At 48.0% G+C, this 26,574-nt stretch overlaps 3 protein-coding genes across 5 annotated transcripts in view; 1 reads left to right on the top strand and 2 right to left on the bottom strand.

Moving 5' to 3' along the window:
- The window catches only part of LOC119444624 (sulfotransferase 1C2), a 284,396-nt gene that overhangs the window by 23,527 nt on the left and 234,295 nt on the right, over positions 1-26,574 (bottom strand). The gene's annotated exons all lie outside the window — the stretch shown is intronic.
- Positions 1-26,574, bottom strand: part of LOC119445635 (sulfotransferase 1C2A) — a 346,853-nt gene that overhangs the window by 114,366 nt on the left and 205,913 nt on the right. The window lies entirely within an intron of this gene.
- LOC119445633 (sulfotransferase 1B1) overlaps positions 8,848-26,574 on the top strand; it is a 267,082-nt gene continuing 249,355 nt past the window's right edge. Inside the window, exon 1 of one of the 3 annotated variants that reach the window (XM_049663471.1) lies at positions 8,848-9,051. In XM_049663471.1, the coding sequence (XP_049519428.1) occupies positions 8,868-9,051 (184 nt within the window). In that variant the 5' untranslated portion in view covers positions 8,848-8,867. The other 2 variants (XM_049663473.1, XM_049663474.1) reach the window with 2 other exon arrangements.

Here is a 26,574-nt window from a genome sequence, read left to right as displayed (position 1 = left end):
AACATGAATCTATGGACCGTCCCGTTATATCTTGGCGCCTTTGGGAATTCAAAAGCGTGAAATTTACTCATCAGTAAATCCACCCACACTTAAACTATATGTCAAGCTACTTCTAAAAACAACATTAGCGTTACTAGCCGACCCTTTCCGGCTTCCACTAATTCTGTGTGATAGAGTCAGTTTTGATAGTTCTATTGCATATTCAGCATCATTAAAAACATACAATGGTAAACCCGATAAGAACCTTTTATCTTTTGGTTATTTTTGTCGCAGTCACAAAAAACACACCAGGCTTGAACTCTCCGATATGCTGAATCTACGAGAACAATAGCGACTATTTCGCACTTGAGTTTCCCAATTTTTACTTGAATAACAATGAAGCAGCAACAGTGGCGGTGTAGCAGTGTGTGCATGCTTGACTCTTCCGTCTCGGCTTCACAGGTTTGCGCTATCGGCCTGCCTAAACTACTCTTCAGCACCTCCTCGCGACCCTGCACGTGCAAGTAACCGGCCTAATCGCCAGCAGCGTGCGTCATCGGGCTCCTGGCGTGATTCTGACAGCTCACTGCTGCCCTCGGATCTGCGCCTGCGCCTGGTCGCCAGCAGCTTGGCTATATAAACGTCCTACGGACCACTCAACTTCATTCAGCAGCACCAGTGGCGGTGTAGCAGTGTGTGCATGCTTGAATCTTCCGTCGCGGCTTCACAGGTTCGTGCACATTTTCCCTCTTTGTATATTGCTATTCATTTTGTTAATAATTTATTGCCACTGCTGCTGCTGCTGCTGCCTCCGGTGTTGTCTTTCAATCATGCCGACTGTCACTGAACTGTCCAAACGCGTGGAACAGCTAGAAAGTACATTCAAAGACAAACTTGATAACTTGCTTGACAAGATAACGACAACTGTAGTATCCAAGCTAGATTCCCAACCTTCCTTGATCATTAAAGGTCTAAAGGACGAGATAGAGGGACTAACAAGCAGTCTTGATTTTCGTAACAGGACTGTTGAATCCCTCAAAACAGAAAAGGAAGAACTAACTGCAATGAACAAATCCCTAATCGCGCACAACGAATCTTTGGAAAGACGAATTGGTGACATGGAACAGTACTCGCGAAAAAAAAACTTCGAAATCAAAGGCGTTCCGTGTACCCAGGGTGAAGACTGCATGACAATTCTTCAAACTATTGCCTCTAAAATAGAATGTCCTGTTTCTGCTAATGGCATTGATGTCATTCATCGTGTTCCATCTGCTTCTGATACAAAGCACTTGCTTGTCCGATTTCACTCTCGATCCTTGAAAACTGAGTTCATAGGCAGAGCCCGAAAGGCACGCCTGAACACTAGTGACATTGGATTCGGCAAAGCACGAGGCAAAGCTGTTTTCGTCAATGACCACCTCACTACACAGAGTAAGCAATTATTCAGCAAGGCCTTGCAACTGAAGAAAGAAAAAAAAGTGGCTTTTTTTTGGACTGATGACTGCGTCATCAAGGCGAGGCAATATACCGACAGCAAAGTTTTTCGCATAAAGAGTGACTCGGACCTTGCGATTTTTGGTTATATTGACCAGGTTTTCTCGTTTTTTTTTCTTTCCTCGGTTCCTCGTATTCTGATCTGATCACATGTAGTACATTTCCGTTAACGATGTCCAATCCTACTCTTCGCATAAGCATCATTCAGTGATTCATTTCAATTCACGCAATCTTCACAAACATTTTCGCGATTATCAGATACTATTATCTTCTTGTCTTCATTCTTTCTCAATTATATGTGTTTCTGAGACATGGTTGAGTGATTTCGATAAAAATCTTTATGGTTTCCTGTCATACAATGCAGAATATTGCAATAGCTTTTCATCACAACATGGTGGCTCAGCCATGTTTATTCGGTCCGACATTAAATACAAGCGTAGGCTTGATCTTCACTTAAATGTCTGTGATTGTGAGTCTGTGTGGATTGAGGTTGACCACTCTGTAATAGGCATTGATAATAATATTGTCTTTGGTGCCATTTATCGATCACCACGTTCACCAATTCCTGCTTTTTGTGAAGCACTTGACACTATTCTTGACCTTCTTTCAAATGAAAGAAAAGTCCGCTATCATCTTGGGTGATATTAACATTAATTTACTTGAAGCATCCTCCTCTTATCTAACTCAGTGTGTCAGCTGTTTCCAAGGTTATGGTCTTGAAATTTCTTCTCTCCCTTCCCACCCGTTGCACTGACAATGGTTTGGGAACACTTATTTACCATGCGCTTTCGAACCTTCTTCATTCTCCCTCCGCATTCATTCTTCAAATCAATATTACAGATCATTTCCCAGTTTCACTTTGCTTTGAGAACAGTCCTCGCACTATTAGCGCAAGCTTTGTTAAAAATAAGTTTGATCGCGACAAATTTAAAGAAATGGTATCTAATTCTGATTGGTCTTGTGTCACGTTAATGAATAGTGCTGAGTCGGCATACACCGCTTTTATCTCTGTAATATCCAATTGCGAATCTTCATCGACAAGATATAGGAGGACGACGAAGTGCGGCGACGGGTCGGATGGGCTCTACATCTGCTCCGCTCAGAAGCCACATTTCCGGCGAAATCACCCCGGCCTCCACATTCTACGTAATCATCGTGTGTCTGAAGTCAGCCAGAGCACGTCGACACCGAACTTGAGGGTGTAAGTGCTATATTTTGCATTTTACGGTCACATCAAGTTTCGAAGCGGGGCCGCCCCGCTAAACCCACTACGCTATAGGCTTCGGCCGCCGCACCGCTGCAGATGGCGAACGCGTTGCGCAATACCGACGCCGACAAAACCCACCAATCGTCCACCGAGGCCTTGGAGGATGAGGACATGGAAATTTGAGAATTGCAAGGACTTCTTCCGGCCGCTGAGGAGAACGAAGACAGTGAGCCATGGATCAATGTTACCAGTCGTGCCCGTCGTCGTCGGCTGCAGACACGCTCGACCACGCCCCAACTATCCCAAACACCACCGAAGCCCGTTCTCCGCCAAAGCCGACCGGTGATGCGCAAGCCCCGACAACCGCCCCTACCTGCCGACGATTACAAGTTGGCGGTTCGTCCAGGGAACGGCCTGCAGCTCAACAAGGTGAGCCCAGGGAAGTTAGTAGACGCCATCACAAACGACGCAAAGCTACAAATCGGCTACACCGGATTCAAAATACGCATCAACGAAGACCAAAACATCCTTGTTCTGAGCACTGCCTCAGAAGCTACGGCCTCAGCACTAAGCAAGATGCAGAAAATTACCATTGGTGCAACAACATATGATATTGCATCATACGGAATATCCCCCGATAACTCGTGCAAAGGGGTGATATACAACATCGATCACGACACCACGCCAGAAATGCTACTTAAAAGCATTGAATCTCCCGGATACGAGGCGCTGACATGTAGAAGACTAGGAAACACAACAACCATGGTGATCACATTCCTGGGGAAAACAGTACCATATTACATCGAATTTTCCGGCCTTCTTCTGCGGTGCTACCTCTACAAGAGGACCGTGCCACATTGCCGAACCTGCAACGAGACAGGCCACAGAGAGGACGTCTGCCCGCGTCCCCCCGCCACACCCAAGTGCAGGGAGTGCGGCACTTCGCTAGCAACGGAGCAGCATGAGTGCCACCCTCGGTGCTCTCTGTGCGGCGGGAACCACCCGACGGCAGCCAAAACCTGCCCCAACAGATTCCTGCCACCCGTCAACCGTCGGAAACCGCAGCAGGCCCTGAGAGCAGGCTCCTCGTCTCCGACACCACGTGGCGAGCGTTCAGCTTCCCGCAAGTCGCGATCCCCGAAACGACGCGGAGCTGTCCTGGAGAGGAGCAGTTCCAGGCCGCGTTCCGGTTCCGGTTCTAGGCGCAGGACCTCATCGCGACGACGGACGCCATCCCATGGCAGGACCTCGAGCCGTGGACGTTCCGCAAGTGGCAGGAGGGGAAGCAAGGGAGCAGCGCAAGTCACGCAGCAGGTGAGCTGGGCACAGGTTGTTTCTCCCATGCTCGTCCCCCCCCCCCTGTTGACACAGAGCTGGCACAGGCACACGCCCAAATTAGGCGTCTCACTGAAGAGAACGCAACACTCAAAGCAGAAATCAGTAAAGTACACGCAGAGTTCGTAGCACTTAAAGATGAATTGTTAGGACGAAAGAGTACTACCCCTACACAAAGCACTTCAACCCCACCCCCGGAGAAGCGGAAACGGGAAGAGCAACCAGCGCACACAGTCACTTCAAATCCGACACCGCAACGAGCAACTGCCCAGCCCACCACACCACAGGGAGTCATTCCCGTCCAATATGCCACTCCTCAGAAGGTAGAGGAGATAGTAGCAAAGGCCATTCAGAGCCTTCAGACATCCCTACAAGCTACCATGCAACAACAACTCACAGCTATACAACAGTCAGCTGCACAACAACAACAATTCGCAACTCAACAACAACACTCTAACACTGAGATGGCGGAACGCATCATGAGACTAGAGCAACGCATACTAGCACTGGAAGCTCGTCAAAGCCGGCGCCCCAAGAAAGCAGCTCATCAGGCCCTACCAGATTTGCCAGATTCTCTAGGCTCACCAGAACCCCACCTGGTGCGCGCATCACCACCCCTTAATAACCAAGATGGCTCCTCCTCAACATATATGCAGTAAGCGCGGGGGCTCCCCCGGCGAAACCACGGTGTGGCAGTGGAATTGCCGGGGCTACAAGAACAAGCATGGATGGCTGATGCAATACATCGCCACATCGACAAGACCACCTCAAATCATCGCACTGCAAGAGACGAACACACACGTCCGCCTACCCGGATACGTCACGTATGGCACCGATACGGGTGACAGCCTTCACACCCTGGTCAGTAAGAAGCTAGTGGCCGTTCAACACCATCTCCAACAATCCGAACCGCTTGCCATTCTGCTCAAAATTATCCCGCAGGCAACAAAGAAGAAGGGTCCCATGTTCGTTCTAAACGCCTACTGTCGGCCGAAAAGCACGCCATCGGTCCTCAAACAGGTTTTAGAGCAAGCCACGCACGCAGCAGGCAACCATCCGCTTCTAATAGTGGGCGATTTCAATGCAGCCCACCCCCTCTGGAGTTATACGTACACCAACCCCAGAGGAAACCTGCTTCACAAAGTTATTGAGGACATGGACCTCACACTCGTCAACGATCCAAGGAGTAGCACGAGGCTCGGCACAAGTGTTACAAGAGACACGAACCCCGACTTAACCCTCACCAGAAATATCCCCCAAGCTTGCTGGACCAATCTGGCGAAGTACATAGGCAGCGACCACGCGCTGCTAGCCACCACTCTCTATGGCCTCGAATACAAAGCCAGGATAGGCACTGCTCGCCTCACGGATTGGACCAAGCTGCGGGAGATAAGAGAAGAGCTACAAACGAACAAAGCCTACAGCTTCAGTCAATTAAGGACTGGATCACTCAGCTCCATCAGGATGTGAAGGCGCATACTAAAATACTTGAAACGTCTACCACCACTCCAAGCATCGACGCTCGCTTGCTCCACATGTGGGAAGCCCGGCGTAGCCTGCTGAAGCGTTGGAAAAGGCAAAGATTAAATCGCAAGCTCAAGAGGCGAATCGCAATACTCACACAAGAGGCTGCGGAATACGCTAACACACTCTGCCGCGAAAATTGGCTATCCCTCTGCGACAGCTTGAGAGGAAGACTGAGTACTTCCAAGACGTGGAAGTTATTGAGGTATTTAATCAACCCGGCCGGCAGCAAAACGGAATCCCACCACAATATGGCCCGAGTAATCCACCAATTTCCAGGAAACGAGGCGGACCTCCTTTTGACTCTCAAAGCCCAGTACTTCCCCACACAGCCATCGGAGCCTCTGCCACCCTACACCGGCACCCCAAATGAGCTCCTAGATGAGGACATTCATCTACATGAAGTAACAGCGGCGATAATGGGCTTGAGACGCCACACAGCCCCGGGAATGGACCAAATCACCAATAAGGCACTTGTCAATCTTGACAACCCCTCGCTACTAGAGCTTACCGCTCACCTTAACGAAGTATGGAGGGAAGGAAAACTTCCCGAGGACTGGAAAATGGCCGAGGTTCGTCTGATACCGAAGCCAGGCAAGCCACCAGCCATTGAGAACCTACGACCGATCTCCCTCACTTCGTGTGTAGGAAAGCTCCTAGAGCACATCGTCCTCAACCGGCTACAACCATTCCTGGAGGACTCGGAGAAACTTCCAACAATGATGATAGGATTCCGTCCACACCTCTCAACTCAAGACATCCTACTTCAGCTGAAAGAGGAGGTGATTGTACCAGCGACACGCAACTCCCCCACAGCTATCCTCGCCTTGGATCTTAAAGGGGCGTTCGATAACGTCAAGCATACAGCAATCTTACAGAGGCTAAACACGCTGGGCTGTGGGGCCAGGACGTATTCTTATATCAGAGATTTCCTCTCAGATAGAAACGCCATTTTAAAGGTCGGGGACCAAGCCACAGACCCCTTTCTACTGGGCTGGCGCGGCACACCACAGGGCGCAGTGTTATCCCCTCTCCTTTTCAATATCGCCCTAATAGGCCTCCCGCCGCTCCTCGATAACATCCCGGGGATCCGTCATGGCCTATATCTAGACGACATTACCATCTGGTCGTCCACGGGGTCCATCGGGGTAATGGAGAGCCGCTTGCAGGAAGCAGCAGACGTGGTGAGCGACTATGCTAAGTCTTGCGGCCTCAACTGCGCCCCCCAAAAGTCAGAGCTACTCCTGGTCTCACCGCGAAAGAAGCATGCATCCGACTCGCCCACTATCAAGATACAACTGGAGGGACACACCATCGTTCCGTCTCAGAGCGTAAAGATATTGGGAATGGTTTTCCAGTCGGATCGCACCAACACAATATTAATTAACAAGCTTAAGAATACTACAGCCCAAGTTACCCACATGATCCGGCGAATAACAACCAAGACAAGAGGCATGGGGGAGGCGGACACGCTTCGGCTTGTCCAAGCCTTCGTCGTGTCTCGAATAACTTACGTTATTCCATACGCACTACTGAACGCAACGGAATTCACAAAAATCAACACAATGATCAGAAAGGCATATAAGCAGGCGATGGGCCTGCCGATCAGTACGTCCACAGAACGCCTACTACGACTAGGCGTGCACAACACGGCCGAGGAGCTGATCGAGGCACATTTATCCAGCCAGCGAACAAGGTTGGCTGTTACGGAAGCGGGGAGGTCCATCCTCTTGCACCGGCTTGGACAAGCGGCTATGACAGTGATGTAACGTACCACCCAAGAGTGACGGACTGTGACTGACGATGTGTGTGCTGTGTACGTTATGTGCTGTCTCTCTCCTCCCCATCTTTCATTCCCCCTCATCCCTCTCCCATGTGTAGGGTAGCAAACCGGTTGTGCTGAGCTGGTTAACCTCCCTGCCTTTCCTTCTCCACTCTTTCCTTCCTTCCTTCCTTACTTTGACTTGACTATTTTGATCACCTTATATTATGCATTCATTCACAGTCTTCTAAATTATTGTATTTCTTCCTGGAGTCAAACATATCATTGCCACCTTTCTTCCCTCCAACATGTACAGAATCAAGCCATTCACATTCTCACCTGCAGCAACCGACGTTCGCATGTTACTGATCTGTACCGGGAACTGCACGTACGGAATATTGACAATCGAATCAAATTTAATGTCTGCACATTTGCTTATAAAGCAGTTAAAGACCCTAGTCTTCTGAAATTTGTTCTTATCCAATACCTTACTAATTCAAATATTACGCGCTTTGCCTCCAATAACAATTTTATACTCCCCAAGGTACGAACTAACCATGCTTCTCAAAGAGTAGCATTTGTTTTAATCAAACTTTGGAATTCTTTGCCTTAAAACATTAAGTGTGCCTTTTCTATATCGTCATTCAAACATCAGCTTCGCAATTTCATGTGTAACCTATAGCACCTTTAAACTCAAATTCCAATCTGTCGTTTTGACTACTGTTTACTTCGTTTTCTACTTCAGCTTATGCCTTATCCCTATCGTTTTATATTTTCAATTGTACTACTGTTTCGCCTCAACGTGTATTTGCATTTGCATTTGTATTTTTATATTTCGCTGCTTTTCTGCTGTTAAGTAGTGTTTGTGTTTTCATAACATTATAAAAGGTCCCCCTACAGTGTTTACACTATGGGACCTTTTTCTATACTAAATATCTATATTTTGTATCTGCACTAAGTATTCAATAAACTTCAAACTTCAAAACCACGTCACGTATTTTACGTGCGGAATCGTCGCTGTCAAAAACAATAGCAGAGGAGACATTGCATGTTGACGTGCCGTTGTAGCAAACATGCATAGGTCCATCCTGCAATTTTTTCCTGTGACGCGCCTCACACACATAAATAAACTGCGAAGCAGTTTCACGCACACATCTTCTAAGGTGTATGCGCAGAATATTAATTATTATTTTCGTGGGCACTTCAGGTTTAGAGAGGTTTGGTAGCGTGGATAATTGCACTCAATCTAGTTTACAAGTGTACACTCGAATTGTACAAGTGCATTCTTATTCACTCCACCTCCAGCAGCTTTTACTTCAGGTATTATTTAATTCTCCTAATCAACGTGGCACAAGAAAACCTAAAATGCAGGCAAATCTGGGCTCAATCAACAATCTGAAAACAAACAGGTTGGCACAAGTTGAAAATTTAAGAGGAGGGAATCCTATATACTGAGGCACCTGCGCGAGTTTAACCGTATATATTGAAAATTTGGCGGATAAGCAATGCCTGCTTACTGTTGTTATCACTTTTTTTTTCAGATTCGCACTTCGCGCACAAACCGAAATGACTTCTCGGAGGCCTTATCGTCAAATCATTGACGGCGTCCCCAGGTGTGCCTTTCTGAAGCCAGATATATTTCGCAAGAATCTCTCGTTCCGTGCAGCCGACGGCGATCTCATACAAAGCACTTATGTTAAGTGCGGGACCCATTACGTACATTACATCACACAGCTTATACTAAAGCGAGGTAAGCCTGTTAAAACTTACCAGGAATTCACCAGCAACACCCGCCTCCTCGAATACATGGACAGCACTGACTGGAAGTCCGCTCTGCCACTAAGATTGTTCTTCACACATCTTCCACTGCGCCGTGACACCATGAACCCGAAAGCCAAGTACGTCTACGTGGCCAGAAACCCGTGGGATGCCGCAGTTTCGCTCTTTCGAATGGTGACCGACATGAGCATCTACAGGTTCCAGGATGGCACGTTCGAAGAGTTCCTAGGGCCATTCATGGAAGGCGACCTCGGCTACGGTAACTACTTTGATCACGTCGCTTCAGGGTATGCATTAAAGGACGAACCCAACGTGTTTTTCGTTACTTACGAGGAACTCAAGGAGTACACTCGCAACACGGTGCTGAAATTGGCTCACTTCCTGGGTGAGAGCTACAGCCGCGCTCTGGAAGAGGACGAAGAGTTTCTAGAAAAAGTGCTTGAGTGGTCCAAGCCGGAGAACATGAGGAAGGTGATTGTTTTTGATTTGGCACAGAACCCAACTTCTGAATGGCACGATTTTTTTGTCCGGAACAACGTGTCCAGTAAATGCGGCTTTTTAGGAGACAAGACTAAGTACAGCCTTGTCAAAGAAGCCAAGATTGGCAGCTGGAGGGACTATTTCACTCCAAGCCAGCTGACTTGTTTCGAAAAAAAGATACACGATCAGGGACACAAAGCGTCTTTCATGGAACTGTGGAAGGATATCCGAGAGGAGGCGATCACATTGTCGTCTGGTCGGGCGTAGTGCATACTTTGTGGAATTGTAGTGATTCTTTAACTTCAAGTTACCATACTGCGCGGGCATAGACAGTCTAGACAATTAGCATTGTAACTATTTTATTTAATAAAACGTTCCCAAATTCATAGATGGCTTGCAGAGTACTTAGTTTTCTGCACAACTTTCTCAAAAATCATGTAACATCCTTTCCCATAATTCATGTTACAGCAAAGCTGTTAGCCTCTAGTTGGTCGGGATTTTTGTGTACGCGTGCGCGCTGTTCACACAAAAAACACCGCATATCCACGGGGTGAATGATGATGAGTGGGCAAAGCTCCGGAGGGAATCATCGGTAAACCGTGAATCTTCCGTGTAATTCGCCCAGTCTCGCCGCACTAAATCGAACGATTGACTTCCACCAATGACACGCGCCATATGTGACGTCATCCTTATTTTATAACAGCGCCCTTCATTATAATTGCACCATCTCCCCCTTAAGGGGACGCTAGCACAAACGCGTTAGAAACGTGCAGTACTCTCTAGTAAGGGGGAGAGGCCACAGCGTCTTACGCAGCCGTTTACACATGCCGGAACGTGCACCGCGTTTGCCGACACCATCACGTGACTGCTGAGAGAGTATAACCCCCGTATTCATAAACGCTCCTCGACTTGAACTTGACTTGCCACCGCCTTCAACGCGTTTCGAACGCGCTGCCCAAGGCGGTGGCAAGTCAAGTTCAAGTCGAGGAGCGTTTATGAATACGGGGGTAAGGCGGAGAGGCCACAGCGTCTTACACCAGCTTCTTACACGGGCTGTAACACGCTAGCACAAACGCGTTAGAAACGCGCAGTCTTTCGTTAATGTTGGGTATTTATTGTCATCGTGGTGCGTGTGTCCATGTGCGCTTCGTGGCGTTGTGGCTAGCGCCGCGCGTTCGGAAGCGAGGGGTCCCTGGTTCGATTCCGCGCTACGGACACAACTTTCGGAATTTTTTTTAGGGGTGAAGCTCCTTAGGGTGTGGGTCTGTCCCTCCTCTGTATAGTATGTAGTAGGTAGCCACGTCTACTTTTATGAGAAAAAAAAATTCCGACAGTTGTGCCCGTAGCGCGGAATCGAATCAGGGACCCCTCGCTTCCGAACGCGCGGCGCTAGCCACTATACGCCACGAAGCGCACATGGACCCACGCACCACGATGACAATAAATACCCAACATTAACGAAACTGCGCGTTTCTAACGCGTTTGTGCTAGCGCGTTACGGCCCGTGTAAGAAGCGGGTGTAAGACGCTGTGGCCTCTCCGCCTTACCCCCGTATTCATAAACGCTCCTCGACTTGAACTTGACTTGCCACCGCCTTGGGTAGCGCGTTCTAAACGCGTTGAAGGCGGTGGCAAGTCAAGTTCAAGTCGAGGAGCGTTTATGAATACGGGGGTTATACTCTCTCAGCAGTCATGTGATGGCGTCGGCAAACGCGGTGCACGTTCCGGCATGTGTAGACGGCTGCGTACACAGTAAAAGTTTTTACACCAGAAGGGTGTAAATAGGCTTGTCGCAGAGACGACACCCTAAGGGTGTAAGTTGTCACCTATTTTATAAGGTGCCTTTTTGGCACACCCTACAACAAGGGTGCCTATGTAAAGAAACTGTAGGGTGTTGTGAAAACACCATTCATTCAAACACTTACACCCTTCATTTATTTTTCCTTATTTAACACCCACTGTGAAGGGTGCCAGATGGGTGTACAGCCCCTGTAGCAGGTGTCAAATAGCTTGAGCCGAAATTTAACGTGGAACATTTTGAAGATGAATGAGACCCATGGCATATTGCTTACATTTGCCTGAACTTAAATGTTTTTTGAAGTTAAATAATAGTGAAACAATATATATGTATATATGCATGTGGAAATTTAAAATATTATTCATGCATGAGCCATGCTTTGAAAAGTGCATGTTGTCTCATGAAGGAGTTCAACAATATGCATCATGGTCTCAGTAATCTGAGGTGTATCCCTGTTTTTAAAATCTGGTTTAAGTTATACAACTCAAACACAAGTTACGTACACATGCACTATACACACACAAAGCATCACATTTAGCATTTCTTAGATCTGTGGCCAATATGTATTCTGCTTCACTCCATGAGCATCGAAAAGAAGTCACTGCTGCATTTGTACAAAAATGCAAAGCATTACTAAATGGTGAAGCATATATGAGACCTATATGCTACGATTTGAAAGCTAAATGTGAATAAACTTTATCGTACTTCATACAAGGAACAATAAATTACAAACGTCATTTTTAAAGTATCACTGCAGTTAACAGTATAGTTTGCAAGTGATCATAATAATTCACATGGATCACAGTATATGTGTGGTATAATATACGCAAAAACTGAGTATGCAATACCAGGAATCTGGGACATCGTCGAACAGCGCCTCTAGCGGCCGCCTCTGAAAACATGCGCATTTTCTATGGGAGAGCGTCGTTTTTCCCAAATAACTAATCATAGAAGCCATCTTTCAAAATATTACTGTGCAAATAGGCTCTAGAGGCTTAGCCCGACATCTCATGCAAGCGGTACCATTACTTACGACAGAAAACCCGTTCCAAATTGCGGGCGAAGTTCGAAGTATGGGAGTCTATGGAAAAGGCCAAATTTTGGAGGCTTTTTTGGCCAGTAAAAAGCAATTTGCGATGAGCCTATTGCATCGATCGACGTATTATCGGGGATTTATCAACTTCAATGACTCAGCTTTCAGCTAGTTGCAGCAGCAGCTCTTGAAATGGCAAAAAAGTCGTTCCAAAATCGCATTTTTCATAACAAGGTCGCAGAATTTATTGTGGTACGTACATAAACCTAATTTTTGCCTCCCGCAGCACGTCGAACCGATAGCCGAGCGTTCTGCGTGACCACAGATTAGGATCACTGATACCACCATTCTGAGTTCGCATGTTCGAAGCCAGCGGCACCGCTATTTTTTTATCCCTTTGTCGCTGCTTAGTTTGGCGGTTTCCCGCCAGATGGCATATTCCCAAATCCAGGTCATTTAGTTACGGTTCTTGTTTCATTTCTTTCTACTGTACCAACGTCTTCCTAAAAAAATTGCTGGCTGGTTTCGTGAACATGCGAACGTGCTTCCAAACTTCTTTTGCACATTAGGTTAATGCATTTAAGACAATAAACCCAGGTTACGTGTTTTGAAAGTTAATTTCTTTCTTAAGGCAAACATTTATGAAGACATTACTAAGAAATATTTTTGGCGTCTTCAGTTATGTCATGGAAAAGGCGTGTTTGTGCGATTATTTTGCAGCTTGAAACGTACCACAAAAAAAAGTGTCTAGTGTGTGCAATTAAAAGACACAGAAGTAGAAAACTTGGCTGCAGCCCCAGACGTAGTATTCTTACAAAGGAATACAGAAGCTATTTGACTGAGTATATTTGCATTATATCAAAGCAGAATTTTTCCGTACCGGATCTTCGGTGCAAATGAAGGCTGTCCGAATTATTTCACAAGCTTTTTTGCTTAGTACAAACCGATACCTCGAAACATAAACATTCTATCCTCAATATGCAGCGCACGTGTCTTATCATTTGAGCCATTCCCATATACCTTCACGAAATTCCAGAAATACCAAAGGTCTTCATATCCTTTTACCACAGAGTGCGCTGAGGAGTATTGGAAATTATGCGAAAAGACACCGGGACGTGCTAATGTAGTTTGTCGTGTAAAAATAAAGAACGATTCCAATCACAGACCACACCCTTTTTGAGTTATGCCCACAAAGTGTTGCAAGAAGACATTGTTTTCGGCTAGAATCACCAAAGTTGCTATGGCATTCTGCTGTTCTGTTCTTAACTAACTCTATTACTGAATCAGATCGCAGCACCATGATATAATGACTAGTACAATTCTTCGGTAATTCTGTAAGAATATTCTCCTACCCTAAATTTAACGTGTTTGAACAATTGAAGAGAGAAAGGACCGTGAGGGTTTCCAGAAATGTTCCCCAATTAGAATCGTTTATGGCTCATATCGGTACGGTGGTATTGTCATGATCACGCCAGCGTCCACTGACACCATTTATCACTTTACTGCCTGCAAATAAAATACAAAAGTGTCGTTCCTTGTGCGTGAGTAGCACAATTGCAGCTGATCCTTTCATATGGGCCCACTAAGCCACACCTTCCCTTTTCTGCCATGGTGCCACAAGAGATGTCAATTTCACCCTTGAATTTCTCCCTGTCAGTTTGTTAAAAAGTATAGGGACGTACACAAGACGAACATTCGAAGTTTTGAAGTAGTCCTAAAATTTTAGTAAAATTTCATAGGCAATGTTATTATCCTTTATTTGTTTACATATTTATTACACCTTATTGGTGATAATAATGACGTACTACATAATAGTTCAGTTCTACTACTTAATAAGTCATGTCTGAGATGGCTGTCGTGAAAATTAACCAGGTGTAAGCACTGCATGACGTTGGCTGGAAGGCCATTCATTAAAAAAAATTGTGTGCAGAATAAAGAAAATGCAGGTGTTCAATCGCACAGTCGCCGCCAAAAGTTTACGCGGCCGAGGTTCTGCGCAAAAGTTCATTTTCAACGCTGCTACGCCCGCAGCCATTAAAAAAAATTGCCCGCCAATCCACCCTGTGAAGGTGGTTGGAAAGCGAAGCTTTTTACGCCACCCTCACGGTGACTGCGGCGCACTTGATATTTCACACACTACAACGTAACTTTAACCACGGCCTTTATTATTATTTACTTCACAACAATGTTCACTACTGCTTTATGATCGGTGTGATATACACTACTAGACTACCCCATAGTGGGGTAGTCTAGAAAATGAACCGAAGCAGTTACTAGGCTGGAAGGGTTTCGAATGACGTCAACCCTCTTTCAAGCAGCTGCATAAGCTTTGCAACAGCTGCAATCTAATCTTACGGACCGCGCCGAGCCTGTTTCCGTTGTTTGCCCGCAGCCCTTATCATCCATCATGTTGGCTCATCACTTTGAAGCTTGTTTTTGTGGTTTTTCTTTTGAAAACGAGTGCTTAGTTGTACGCTGAATGCCTGAATTCAAGTAAGCTATACTGCTATACCTGCAATTGTTAGCGGTTCGTCGGGATCGTTTTTTGCTTACAACGACGGACACGACAGAACCCTTGGCTGGTAGAGGTACAAAGCTTCGCTTTAATATGCAAAACTTTTGTTTTGTTTACTCTAGACCAGTATACGCTATAAATCCGAATACTACGATGCGTGACTAAGGCGTAGAAATATAAATATTTTTTCACCTTCTGGGGTACGAAAACTTTTGACGCTGACTATACGTTCTGAAGGCAAGGTTGCTTTTTAGCTTATTCGTGATGACAAGCGCGAACTCTTGATGATGGAATATTGGAGCGTACAATTGTATAACTTGTGCAAGCTCAGGCGACTTCACGACGCAAACATAGCGATGAGGGCACGTCGAGACTTGCCTCACCGCCGCCTCACGGGCGTGCTCTGCCGCCCAGGTTTGGTCGTCGAGGGCGGAGCTCCGCAGAGCCTCACGCAACCTCGACGAGAGGGTCGTGGTGTGAATGTGAGTGTACTGTGCTGGGCACTCCCACAGCATATGCGGAAGCGTAGCCGGGTGAGTGCCACAGCACCGGCAGTTTGGGGTACTGTAAACTTCAGGGAATATAAGGTGGAGACGGGCGGGTGAAGGGTACGTATTTGTTTTTAGCAGACGCAGGGTGGTAGCCTGCGCCCAACTGAATTTGGGGTGAGGTGGGGGGAAAGATCGGCACAGCATGCGTTTTGTTTACTAACACTGATGATAAATGAATAGTCAAAGTAAATAAATGTTACTGTGCGATTCTGGACAGACTCGAGTGTAACGCATAAGTTCTATATCACGGTAGGTTCCATACTAATTCTGTACTACGCATTCCTATTCGAATTTTGGCTTGTCTTAAGCCTACCGAGTTTCAAGTAATCAAAATAGGTAGGCAATTGCTTCTTGCGATGAAGCCGAGGCCATGGTAGACGTGATTAGTAATGCGCTATATGTGAGTAGGCTGACTGGCATTATTACATGAAGTGCGCCAACATACCTACGTAAGGTAACGGTGGAAATTACAGAGCCCTTTATTGTATATATATTGAAGTCATGGGAGAGTGTCTTTGCTAAAAAGTAATAAGTTTAATAATATCAGGACTGATTAGCCTTCTGTTAAAATATTAGGAAAAATACCATGTACGAAGTTCTATTGTGATTTAAATTGCAACGTTATCACCGCTTCCAAAGGAAAGTGACTGTACAAGTCCATCTTTCTCGGGCGCTCATGTCACCTAGGTACCACCGCCTGACACATGACCTTTATATTTTAAAACCTTCCCCGATGACGTAAGTTACGTTGCGGCAAAAAATAAATACCCTTTCTAAAGAATGAACCATAACAGCTTCCCGACAAAGCGCAGTACGTTGGCGTAAGTCGTCATTTGTGATAACGATAAGAGCGACAGCCCGTTGTTAAAAATGACTTGTCACTCCCCGGTTTTTCTTTTTTGCTCAAGGACGCAACTAACCCGTAGAAGGGTAATCCCTGCCTTCGCATGATGCTTGCGACTTTTCTGGTTCCGGACAAGCACGTTGTTTGTGTATATTTCAGGTGCGCTTGGCATCGAAAGGCTTAAAGCTTTAAACAGCGAAGGGCTGTCACAGTCACTTCGGTAGCTATACGGAAAGCGCGGACAATCAGTCCACTTTCAGCAAACGCGCTCTCAAACAAGACATAATTGTGAGATAGGGGCTCCTATATTACCCATAACGAGAAATGTATCCAGAAATTACACCTCATTATCCTGATGTGTTTATGAGCCGCACTCTGCGGCCTGTATTCCGTATTATGACAAAAAATATAGTTTGTGCAGTGTCAGTGTAGCCTAAACATAAAACAGGAAATTGAAGTCATCACATCAACTATCATATATATTAAATTGAAAGAAATAAAACTGAAACTGTACTTCACAATACTCGCACTGCAAACTTTGATGCATGTGATTCATTTTAATTTCCTATCTGTTCCAGGGTAGACATATGCTGTTCAGTTGGTAAACACAGATTATTTTGCAAAATTTGATAAGAATTTTTGCCTCCAACATATGTTACTATTGGTCATGCACATTTCTCTCTATCGAATATATGGTCGAAACACCACAAAGTGGAATTGTGAATCATTTAAAAGTTAAACTGGCTTCTCCACATAGGGTAAATGCCGTAGGAATTTGAGAATGTAATAATACACAATCATTTGGTTGCATAAACTTCCTGGCTATAGGCATGTCATGAAAAGTTCAAATGTATTACACGGCTTTGTCTTTTCGCGGCAATTTCTTCCACTGCATTTATAAAGTAATGTACGTTCTTTTTTTATTTTAGCGCGTGAGTCCAAAAACACATAGCAACTTATTTACCAAAGCGATATGACTTTCAAGAGCTCGTTAATTAGGTTGTCATTTGAGCAAATAAGACGAGAGACTTTCATGCACAGACAAAATAAGCGGCTAAGAGGAACAGCTGACTAGTCATTCCAGAAAATAAACTGAGTTTAGCTATGTATTATTAAACAATGTAGCTTTAAATAATGCACATATTTTATACATCGCCAGATAGGGGTCATTGGAGATCGCTGGGCGAGGCCTTCGTCCTGCCATGGACATAAATATAGTCTGATGATGAGGTATAAACATTGCCGGAGGTGACCACCCCTCATCCAAGAAATATTTTTTCAGTTTAATAATTTATTTATTTGCGCCGTCAGCACTCGAAGGCATCACGGAAGGAAGTGGGTTGAGCAGGCTAAACAAATAATGCAACTATTAAAAGGTAACTGTTTAATCATATAATTTTACCTGGTGGTACGTGGAAGAAACTTCAGTGCGCACCAGGAAGACAGCGTTACAATTATGCCATATTACCTGATATTACAAAGAATTTAAAAGGAACATAGTAAGTAATTAACAAATTCAGATTACACAACGTACGCTAGTTGATGTTGCATGAAACTTGCGTTTATTAGTACTCTTTAGGATCGCTTTGGGGAGGCGATACCATTCAAGGGCTGTGCGAGGCCAGAAAGAGCTGAAGGAAGTTCATGTGACTAAATCTGATACGTATTTTGTACAACTGATCAATACGATGCCATATATGTGGTGACGGGATACAGTCGTACGCCAACTTATAACTAATTATTCTGTATATCGAACAGCTGTAAAATACCTCTGAAAATTCCATGCAAATGTATCGGGCTGGTGCACGCGTATAAAGAACGCTCGTTCACCAGCACATTCGATATATCGAACGCGGCGCCACGCAGAAGACCTCAAAGTGCACGTCTTTGTACACTTTGAGGTATTCTGGCACCTGGAGGTGGAGAAGAGATAGTGCAGTCAGTTGAGCCCTGTCAGCCTGTTCGGCTAGCCCTCATACTACCTCGGACGTCAACATTCCTTCTATCCGATTTTCAAGGCGTCGTCGTGTGGGTTGAGTGCCTATTCATGAGTTTATTTTCCGCAAGCGATGGCCGCTACAAGTGTAAAGAAAAGAATCAGCTTGGACTTTTCAATGAAGTTGAATGTGAACCAGCAATTTTTTTGCGTGTAAATAAAGTGTGCTTGCTTTTTTCCCCAGAATTGCGTGCAGTAAATTAGCGGCTCTCGAATGCACTAATCAGTAAGCCACCGTTTACCTGAGGGCCTATTATTTTATATATCGAATTACCTATACATTGTTGCGATGGTGATGGTCCGTGGGTCCATCAAGGTTCCATGTATGATGCCGTGCCAGGTGCCAAGAGGAGGAGTTATCCAGGGAGATTAGAAAACTGATTTATATACACTGTACATGGTATTTTACAAGAAGGGCTCCATGATATTGGAGCCGTCTACGTGCTAACATCTTTTCATGTGGTAGCGTTTACATCTCCGAGCGTTCTCCATGGTCGAGCGTGCTCTACATCGTCCAGCGTGCTCTACATGGTCAAGCCTCAAGCGTCACCACAACACTCAAGTCCCCTGTTTTATCCCTTCCGTTTCCCTCTTTCACTCGACGAGGGAATACACTTTAGTTCCTTTAGCCAATGACAGTCTTTGATCAGGTGGCCATATCCCGCACGTGATGTGTCGTCGTTTCCCGCCGGGCTCCGCCTCCAATCTTGTTAGGTCGCCCCCGAACACAAGCAGCGGTTGACACCTTGGGAACCGAACGTTGATGTCGTTCCCCCGGGATTGCCAGACACGGGCCCCTTTCAAGATTCGCCTCTCCATAGCGGTCAGTTCGCGGAACCAGGTAGGGCGGTGGCTGTCTCGAAAGGCAGCAGTCGGCGTAGCGTCGTCGTGGTTCGGGCGGCGCTGGTAATTCACGGGACCGCACCAAGGGGCGACGCTGCCGTTTAGCCACGCATGAGATAGCCCGGGGACCAACTGCTAATCCCTCAGTCCCAGGTGACAATTCTCGGCCGCGAGAAAGGGCGCCAGGTTGGCGCGTCTGAGTCGGCGCCGGCCTCCTTTGTCCCGAGGGACCGCCAGACACAACAGCACCCCCGCCGCCAGATGATGCATCGGGAGGTCGAGTTGTTCCATGCAGCTCGGCCGGTTTGATGCCTGCTTCGCTCAAAGCCATGGGGCCGCTGCTTCCAGGAATGATGATCTTCCCGCCAAAGGCCTCTTCATAGGTGGGCTCAGACTGGGCTGCAGAAATGACAAGCTCCAAGCTCCAAGGAGCGACCTTTGTCAGCCACACACAATGCTGCAAGCGCCACTGCAAGCCACTCTCATCGCCAGACTTTACCAATTCCAAAAATCCGACTGCCCCCTATCTAAAGAAAACCCTGAAACACAAGGTGCGCGTTGATCCGGACAAGTACCAAAAAACTTCCGATGATGTGTCTTCGCAAATAGACACCGACTGGGTTTATGTAATGAAGCTAAGTAATTATGAATTAGAGCTTCCACAGATCAGGAAGGCGAAGGGAGAGCTGGCCTTCAGTAATTCTTAGTCCGTAACACTTAGCACAAGAAAGCTACATATTCCTTATCTAATTCCGAAATTGCCAAATAAACAGATGGGCAAACTATTTACGACTTACTACAAACTCGTGCACAAGCTCCGGTCATCGACTTGCGCAACCTGCGCGTGACCTTCTAAACTATTTGCAACCCTGACACTGTTTGCAATTCAATTCTTCATCTGTCGCCGCGTACACACTCCCATTTAAATAGTCGGTCTAACCTGAGCCGGAAAGGTCAACAACAAAAAACTGCGGCATTCCTTACGCCTGTCAAACTTTCAAAACTCAACTAATCTCCGGCAGACAGAATACAAAAGAAGAAAAATTTTGCCACCCGTCTTCCTTGTTCACTTTATTCTCGGGCCCCCAAACGCACCCCTTACTTTCAAACGCACTCGAGGGGGTCGCGCGTTCCGGGGATTTCGCAAGGTGTCGTCGCGAATAAGGCAAAACCCACTAATTTGCCTGACACACCTTGTAGCTGCGACTTTCGAACAGCCGCTTCCAAGTACTGGGAGGGGGAGGCATTGACAGACCCGTGCGCTCACTGTCCCATTATCTGCTAGGCAGACCCTTTTCTTTTCCCCCGCGAGTGATCGGCCATTGTAACAGCCTACAGGACGCTTCCCTTTGTCCCTCTGCTTACAATGCGCTGTACGCGAGGCGGTTAGGCGACAGTTACCATCCCTCTGTCTACAGTGCACTTTACGCGTTGCGGTCAGGCGACGGTCACTACACCTGAGTCTTCGGTTAACTCTCCGTTTCGCGACGTGTGTCATGCCGATCCCCGATCTTAGGAAACGCCTAAGCTTGGGGTTTACCCTCCGTTGCTTTTTCGCCGTCTCTGGCTGGATCGTGACCTTAGCGCATCTACTAATGTCGCCTTGGCGCTTCGCAAGTTTGACTCTAAGCGCCTCCACCGCGTTCGCCTTTCTCGTCCTGCGCTTACGCCTTTTTCGTTTGGCATGCTTCGCAGAGCCTGCGGCATCGGCACACGCACTTGAAATTTCGTTACCCTTTTGGGTTTCACAGTGCGACTGCCGTTCTAATAGAGCATAACCCGATTTGATCTTTGAGCATGTTAGCTCGTCATCAAGTCTATCTTCATCTGGCCTATAGCTCCATCACTGCCGTCGATAGCATGCAAAACTTCTCGCTGGCCTTCGAATTCGGCCCTTGCTTCCGAAACAGCCTCGCTAAACGGCGAAACAAGTGCTTCTTCGCGCTTGTCACCATTTCCGTTAACGACGGGCACCACAGCCCTCTCAGCGCTGTCTGAACAATCTTTGTCACTGCCATCTTGGCCTTCGAAGTCGGCCCCTGGTTCTAGGGCGGGAAAACCACCGCTCTCTTCGGTGACCGCATTCACCTCGCTTCCGGCTACTAACACGTCTAACTCATCACTGCTTACAGCTGCCTCTGGAATCGTTCCATGGTCCTGTGACCGCTGCTCAATAGGGAATAAGCCTATCAGTCTCTGAGTCTCCTCACGTGCTTTTGCCCTGAAAGCTCCCTTGCTGGAGATGGATTTTCCCGGTTCCCTCAGCATTTGCTCCGACCTATTCGAGAAGCAATGCGTGACCTTGTCTGGCAGGCTGGCCGAAATTGCCGCCGCCGTACACACTTGGCCTAAAGGGCCTTCCGTTTCTGGTGCGGGAAATCCGCCGCTCTCTTCGCTTTGTGTGTGTGCCATTTGCATCACACCTTTTCGAAAGCCTTCTACACTAGTCCTCTCAGTGCTAATGTTATCTTCAACAGGCTCGCCTTTTTCATTGTCTTTTGGGCCTTCGAAGTCGGCCTGCCATGCTACACCAAAGCGCCTGAACAAAGCCCTCTTAGCCCTGTCGTAGTCGCGCGCTTTCTCCTCGGACAAGCAATGCATGAAACACGCGCCGACGCTAAACGGGAGAAGTGCTCCTAATCGCTCGGCCCACGAGTCCCGGCTGACACCCTCTTTCTCACACACTCGTTCAAAACCGGCGAGGAAATTAACAATACCCTCGTCTGTCTCGAAAGTGTGGAGCTGGCGTCGCGCTGTCCGCCATCTGAGCATCTGATCTTCCCGTTCAAGCTCTTTCATCTTAAGAGCGTGCCGTTGCGCTGCCTCCTGCTCGCGCCTTTCGCGAATTTCGGCATCGTGCCTGCGCCTTTCTGTTTCTTCACGCTCGCGCCTCTCGCGCTTCTCTACAGCTTCAAGCTCGCGCCTCCTGCACTCCTCTGCCTTTTGCTTTCTTTCCTCAATTGTCTCCCAAGCCTCATCAGCTTCCTCGACCGTCACCTCTTCTACCTTCATGACGTCGAGAACCGCTTCTTTCGTTTTTGCGGAGTCGACCGAAATGCCTAACTCCTTGCAAATGAGAAGGAGGTCCTGCACTCTGAATTTCTCCATAGCGATCTTGTTTGCCTTCAAAATTCACCCTTCCTAAAATTCGCTATTTAAAGAAGGTGAATTTCCCAAAATGGTGCCCGCCAGAAAACACACAGTTACTCTCCTAGCAACTAGCTACTTGTACTAGAGAGTTCTGGCGACATGAAGCGCAAACTCAGGCCCTAAGCCCGTCCTTATCGCTACCACATCGGGAGATCGCAGAATTTCCTCTCTTCGCTTGCGAAACAATTTTCCTGGCCTCTCCGGCCTTCTCCCAACTCACTTCCTCATTCTGTAAAAGCTCCAATTGTTGACTTTTGCCTACCGCAGGGACAACCAAAATGCCCATCGGCTCACAACTTTTGAGGAGTTCCTGGATTTCAAACTTATCCGTATTTACAGTGCACCCTGTGTTTCTTCCCCTTAGTAACTTAGCCCACGAGACACTATATTCTTGGTCTGCGAGATGAAATCACTAACGACACCAAATCATCATTACCGACTTAGTAACCTGCGCTAATGAGTCTGGCGAAAAGAGAAGCAAACACGTAGCACTCACCACACCGATGTAACCAACGCCGGCCGATCCCATAAGCTGCCAGCCACTGTTGCGATGGTGATGGTCCGTGGGTCCATCAAGGTTCCATGTATGATGCCGTGCCAGGTGCCAAGAGGAGGAGTTATCCAGGGAGATTAGAAAACTGATTTATATACACTGTACATGGTATTTTACAAGAGGGCTCCATGATATTGGAGCCGTCTACGTGCTAACATCTTTTCATGTGGTAGCGTTTACATCTCCGAGCGTTCTCCATGGTCGAGCGTGCTCTACATCGTCAAGCGTGCTCTACATGGTCAAGCCTCAAGCGTCACCACAACACTCAAGTCCCCTGTTTTATCCCTTCCGTTTCCCTCTTTCACTCGACGAGGGAATACACTTTAGTTCCTTTAGCCAATGACAGTCTTTGATCAGGTGGCCATATCCCGCACGTGATGTGTCGTCGTTTCCCGCCGGGCTCCGCCTCCAATCTTGTTAGGTCGCCCCCGAACACAAGCAGCGGTTGACACCTTGGGAACCGAACGTTGATGTCGTTCCCCCGGGATTGCCAGACACGGGCCCCTTTCAAGATTCGCCTCTCCATAGCGGTCAGTTCGCGGAACCAGGTAGGGCGGTGGCTGTCTCGAAAGGCAGCAGTCGGCGTAGCGTCGTCGTGGTTCGGGCGGCGCTGGTAATTCACGGGACCGCACCAAGGGGCGACGCTGCCGTTTAGCCACGCATGAGATAGCCCGGGGACCAACTGCTAATCCCTCAGTCCCAGGTGACAATTCTCGGCCGCGAGAAAGGGCGCCAGGTTGGCGCGTCTGAGTCGGCGCCGGCCTCCTTTGTCCCGAGGGACCGCCAGACACAACATCGAACTTTTTGTGATCTCCTTCAGATTCGATATATCCGGGTTCGACTGTATCAGTTTATGGGTTAGAAATTCAAGTTTAGCTTTATTTTGGGTTATAGTAGCTATTCGATCATAAGTTGAACATATAAAACGAGTAGAGTAATTTTGAGTTCTAATGAGGTAATAAATACAATGGTATTTCACACATTGGATATATACTCAAATTTTGTTCCTATTAGTGTTCTCTAGAGTAGTAACATGAGAGAGGATGGTGGCATTATAAGTGTACAGGAGCCAATAACCCAACGTTTGATCCGCATTGTAACTAATCTCGATATACCAGGTAAGATTATCCATACTATGAACACGTGAATGCTTTTATGACTATACAGGCTGTAACTCCGTGTTGTTAAGTACGTCGAAGAGCTGTTTTGAATGGGCGTTGCTCAGATGATGTTGCTGCTACGTCTGGTGTGCCGCAAGGCTCCGTGTTGGGGCCCATTCCTTTTCATTTTTTAATGCGAAAGCATTATATGCCCCATTACGCGAAAACCCGCAGTTGTAGTCGGCGACGCTACCAAAAATGGCCGACGGCAAAGAGTAAAAACGCGTCGTAAAAATGCTCGAATTGATGACAAATTTATCAGGCAGGTTCATGTAAACAAAGTAAACTAATTCCTTTGAAATAAAAATAGGTAAATTTTGATCTGGGCGGGAATAGAAACCGGGCCTCCGGGGCGCGGAGGAGACCCGACTTTGTCCCCTACGGCCGGATAAACTCATCCTAGCTCGACTCGCAGCTCCCGCCCCACCACTACTCCGAATTTCGCCGCTGCCGAGAAATGTATGCAGCCGTCTACGCCTCAAGCTCTGGCGAGGCACCGGTCCCCGGCCGCCCCAACTCTCTGCCCTATGCCACCCCAAGCTACCCATCGACGATCATAAAATCATCCTCCGTCCCTGTGGCGGCCTCAACATTCGGACCGTGAACAGCGTTGCGCTTCGCGATGCCATTCTGCAAGCAGCCCGCCTCGGACACCAAGAGGCCAAGCCAGGCACCGTAATTATCAACACCCTCCAACACGTCGTCCTCATCAAGACTCCCGACCCGCAACGCCCGCACCACTACCTCACCATCAAGTCCGTACTCATCAAAGACACTGCCTACGACTACTCCTACGAAGCGGCCCCGGAAGACTGCGCCCGCGGTGGGGTTCACGGGGTCCCTCTCGCCCACTCTTACGAAGACATTCAGGATCGTCTCAATCGCGAGCAGAACCCTCCCATCCTCGACTTTACACGCATGGGCTCCACGGAGTCCATCATCATCCTTTTCGAACAAGACTGGGTGCCCAAGCACATCTACCTCTCCTCCGTACTCTATAGGTGCTCCCTCCTCAAAACAAATATCGAGCACTGCCCTAACCGCGGCGCACTCGGCCATCGCGCGGATGTGTGCCCGGCTCCCAAGGAACGCCGCTGCTCCGGCTGTGACCAAGTAGACCCCCCCCCCCCCCAAGCACCACGCCTGCACGCCGCTCTGAGAGATCTACAGCAAAGCACACCTGATGGCGGACGGAACCTGCAAGGCCCGCTGCCGCACCCCATACCTCGTCAAGAAGTGGTACTGGGATGCCAAGCGGGCCCCTGAGGCAACCGCCAACCAGGCTCTCACCAATCAAGCTCCACCCAACATAGCAGCTGCTCCATGACCCGCAAGCCTCAGGCCCTGCAGCTCACCCTGGAGTCCCTCCCGGTGCTGCAGCCTGCCGCACTAGCCGAAACAGTCTCCAACCGTACCAAGCCCATGGCCTGATCCCACTCCTGGACCGGACTCAGGCAACCCCCACTTCCATTCTCCCCAAAACCACCTGCACAGGAACCCGGCCGCCACACCAGTGAGGTGAGCTGGGCAGGTGTAGTCTCCCAGGACTCCGTGAACCCCCTCTATAAGGAAATGGTGCATGTCCGCGCACAGCTCGCCTCCCTCCACACCACCAACCAACGCCTTCAGTCGCAGCTGCATGCCTTCCTGCAGGTCCACACCCCTACCCCCGCGACAATGATCCTGCGGCCGCTCATAAACTACCTCCCTACCACCTCCTCCCTACTCGCGAACCGCCGGCCAAGAAGAGGGCCGCAACTCCCCTACCCCTCCTCGGCCATACCAACATCGGCCGCGGCAACCCCAGCCCTACCCTCCCAATTCGAACAACTCGTGGAGGCCAAAATTCCGGCCACGGTACAGACGGCCATCCAAGCCTTCACCCAACAATTCGCCAACTTCACTAGCCATCTAGACGAAGTTGCTCACCAAATTGACGAGCGATTTAAGGAGCAAGAGACCCTCCCCTGGACAGCCTGTGCTGCCGCGCGGCCTAAAAAGAAGGCCAAGCTCGACACCCTCTCCACCCCTCCGCTGCAAACACCCTCAGCTATGGCTAGACTTCGCACTAGCCTCACCATCTGGCACTGGAACTGTCGATGCTTTGGCTCCAAGCGGAGGCTGGTTCACCAGTTTCTAGCTCGGGCAGACGGCCCCGACGTGCTCGCGCTGCAAGAGCCCTCCAATCCTCTCACCCTACCAAGCTACGTGCCCATCATCCCATTTCTCCTACGTCCCCTCGGGTCGCATTCCTCGTACGCCGTGCGCTAACTACCACCTCCCACCCGCTAGACCTCCTCGAAATAGATCATCTCTTCATCAAACTTGTGCCGCAGTGCCCTCGCGATGCCCTCTTCGTCTTAACATATGACCCTTTTCGCCGAGCAGTTTGTTTTACAGAAACGAGATGGCGCTCACGACGGCGTGCCATACGTCTCCCCAACGACCGCGCACGAATACGAAACCACACCGCTTCCACCTTGTTCTGTGCGATCAGCGGTCGGAAATGCAACTGAGTTTTCGCTAAGACATTGTGGACTGGCCATGTTAAGGAATGGAAGAATCTGTGTGG

Source organism: Dermacentor silvarum, chromosome 3 (assembly GCF_013339745.2).
Source record: "Dermacentor silvarum isolate Dsil-2018 chromosome 3, BIME_Dsil_1.4, whole genome shotgun sequence".
Taxonomy (NCBI): Eukaryota; Metazoa; Arthropoda; class Arachnida; order Ixodida; family Ixodidae; genus Dermacentor; species Dermacentor silvarum.
Note: the sequence above shows the minus strand (reverse complement) of the source record. Positions and strands in the feature narration are given on the sequence as shown.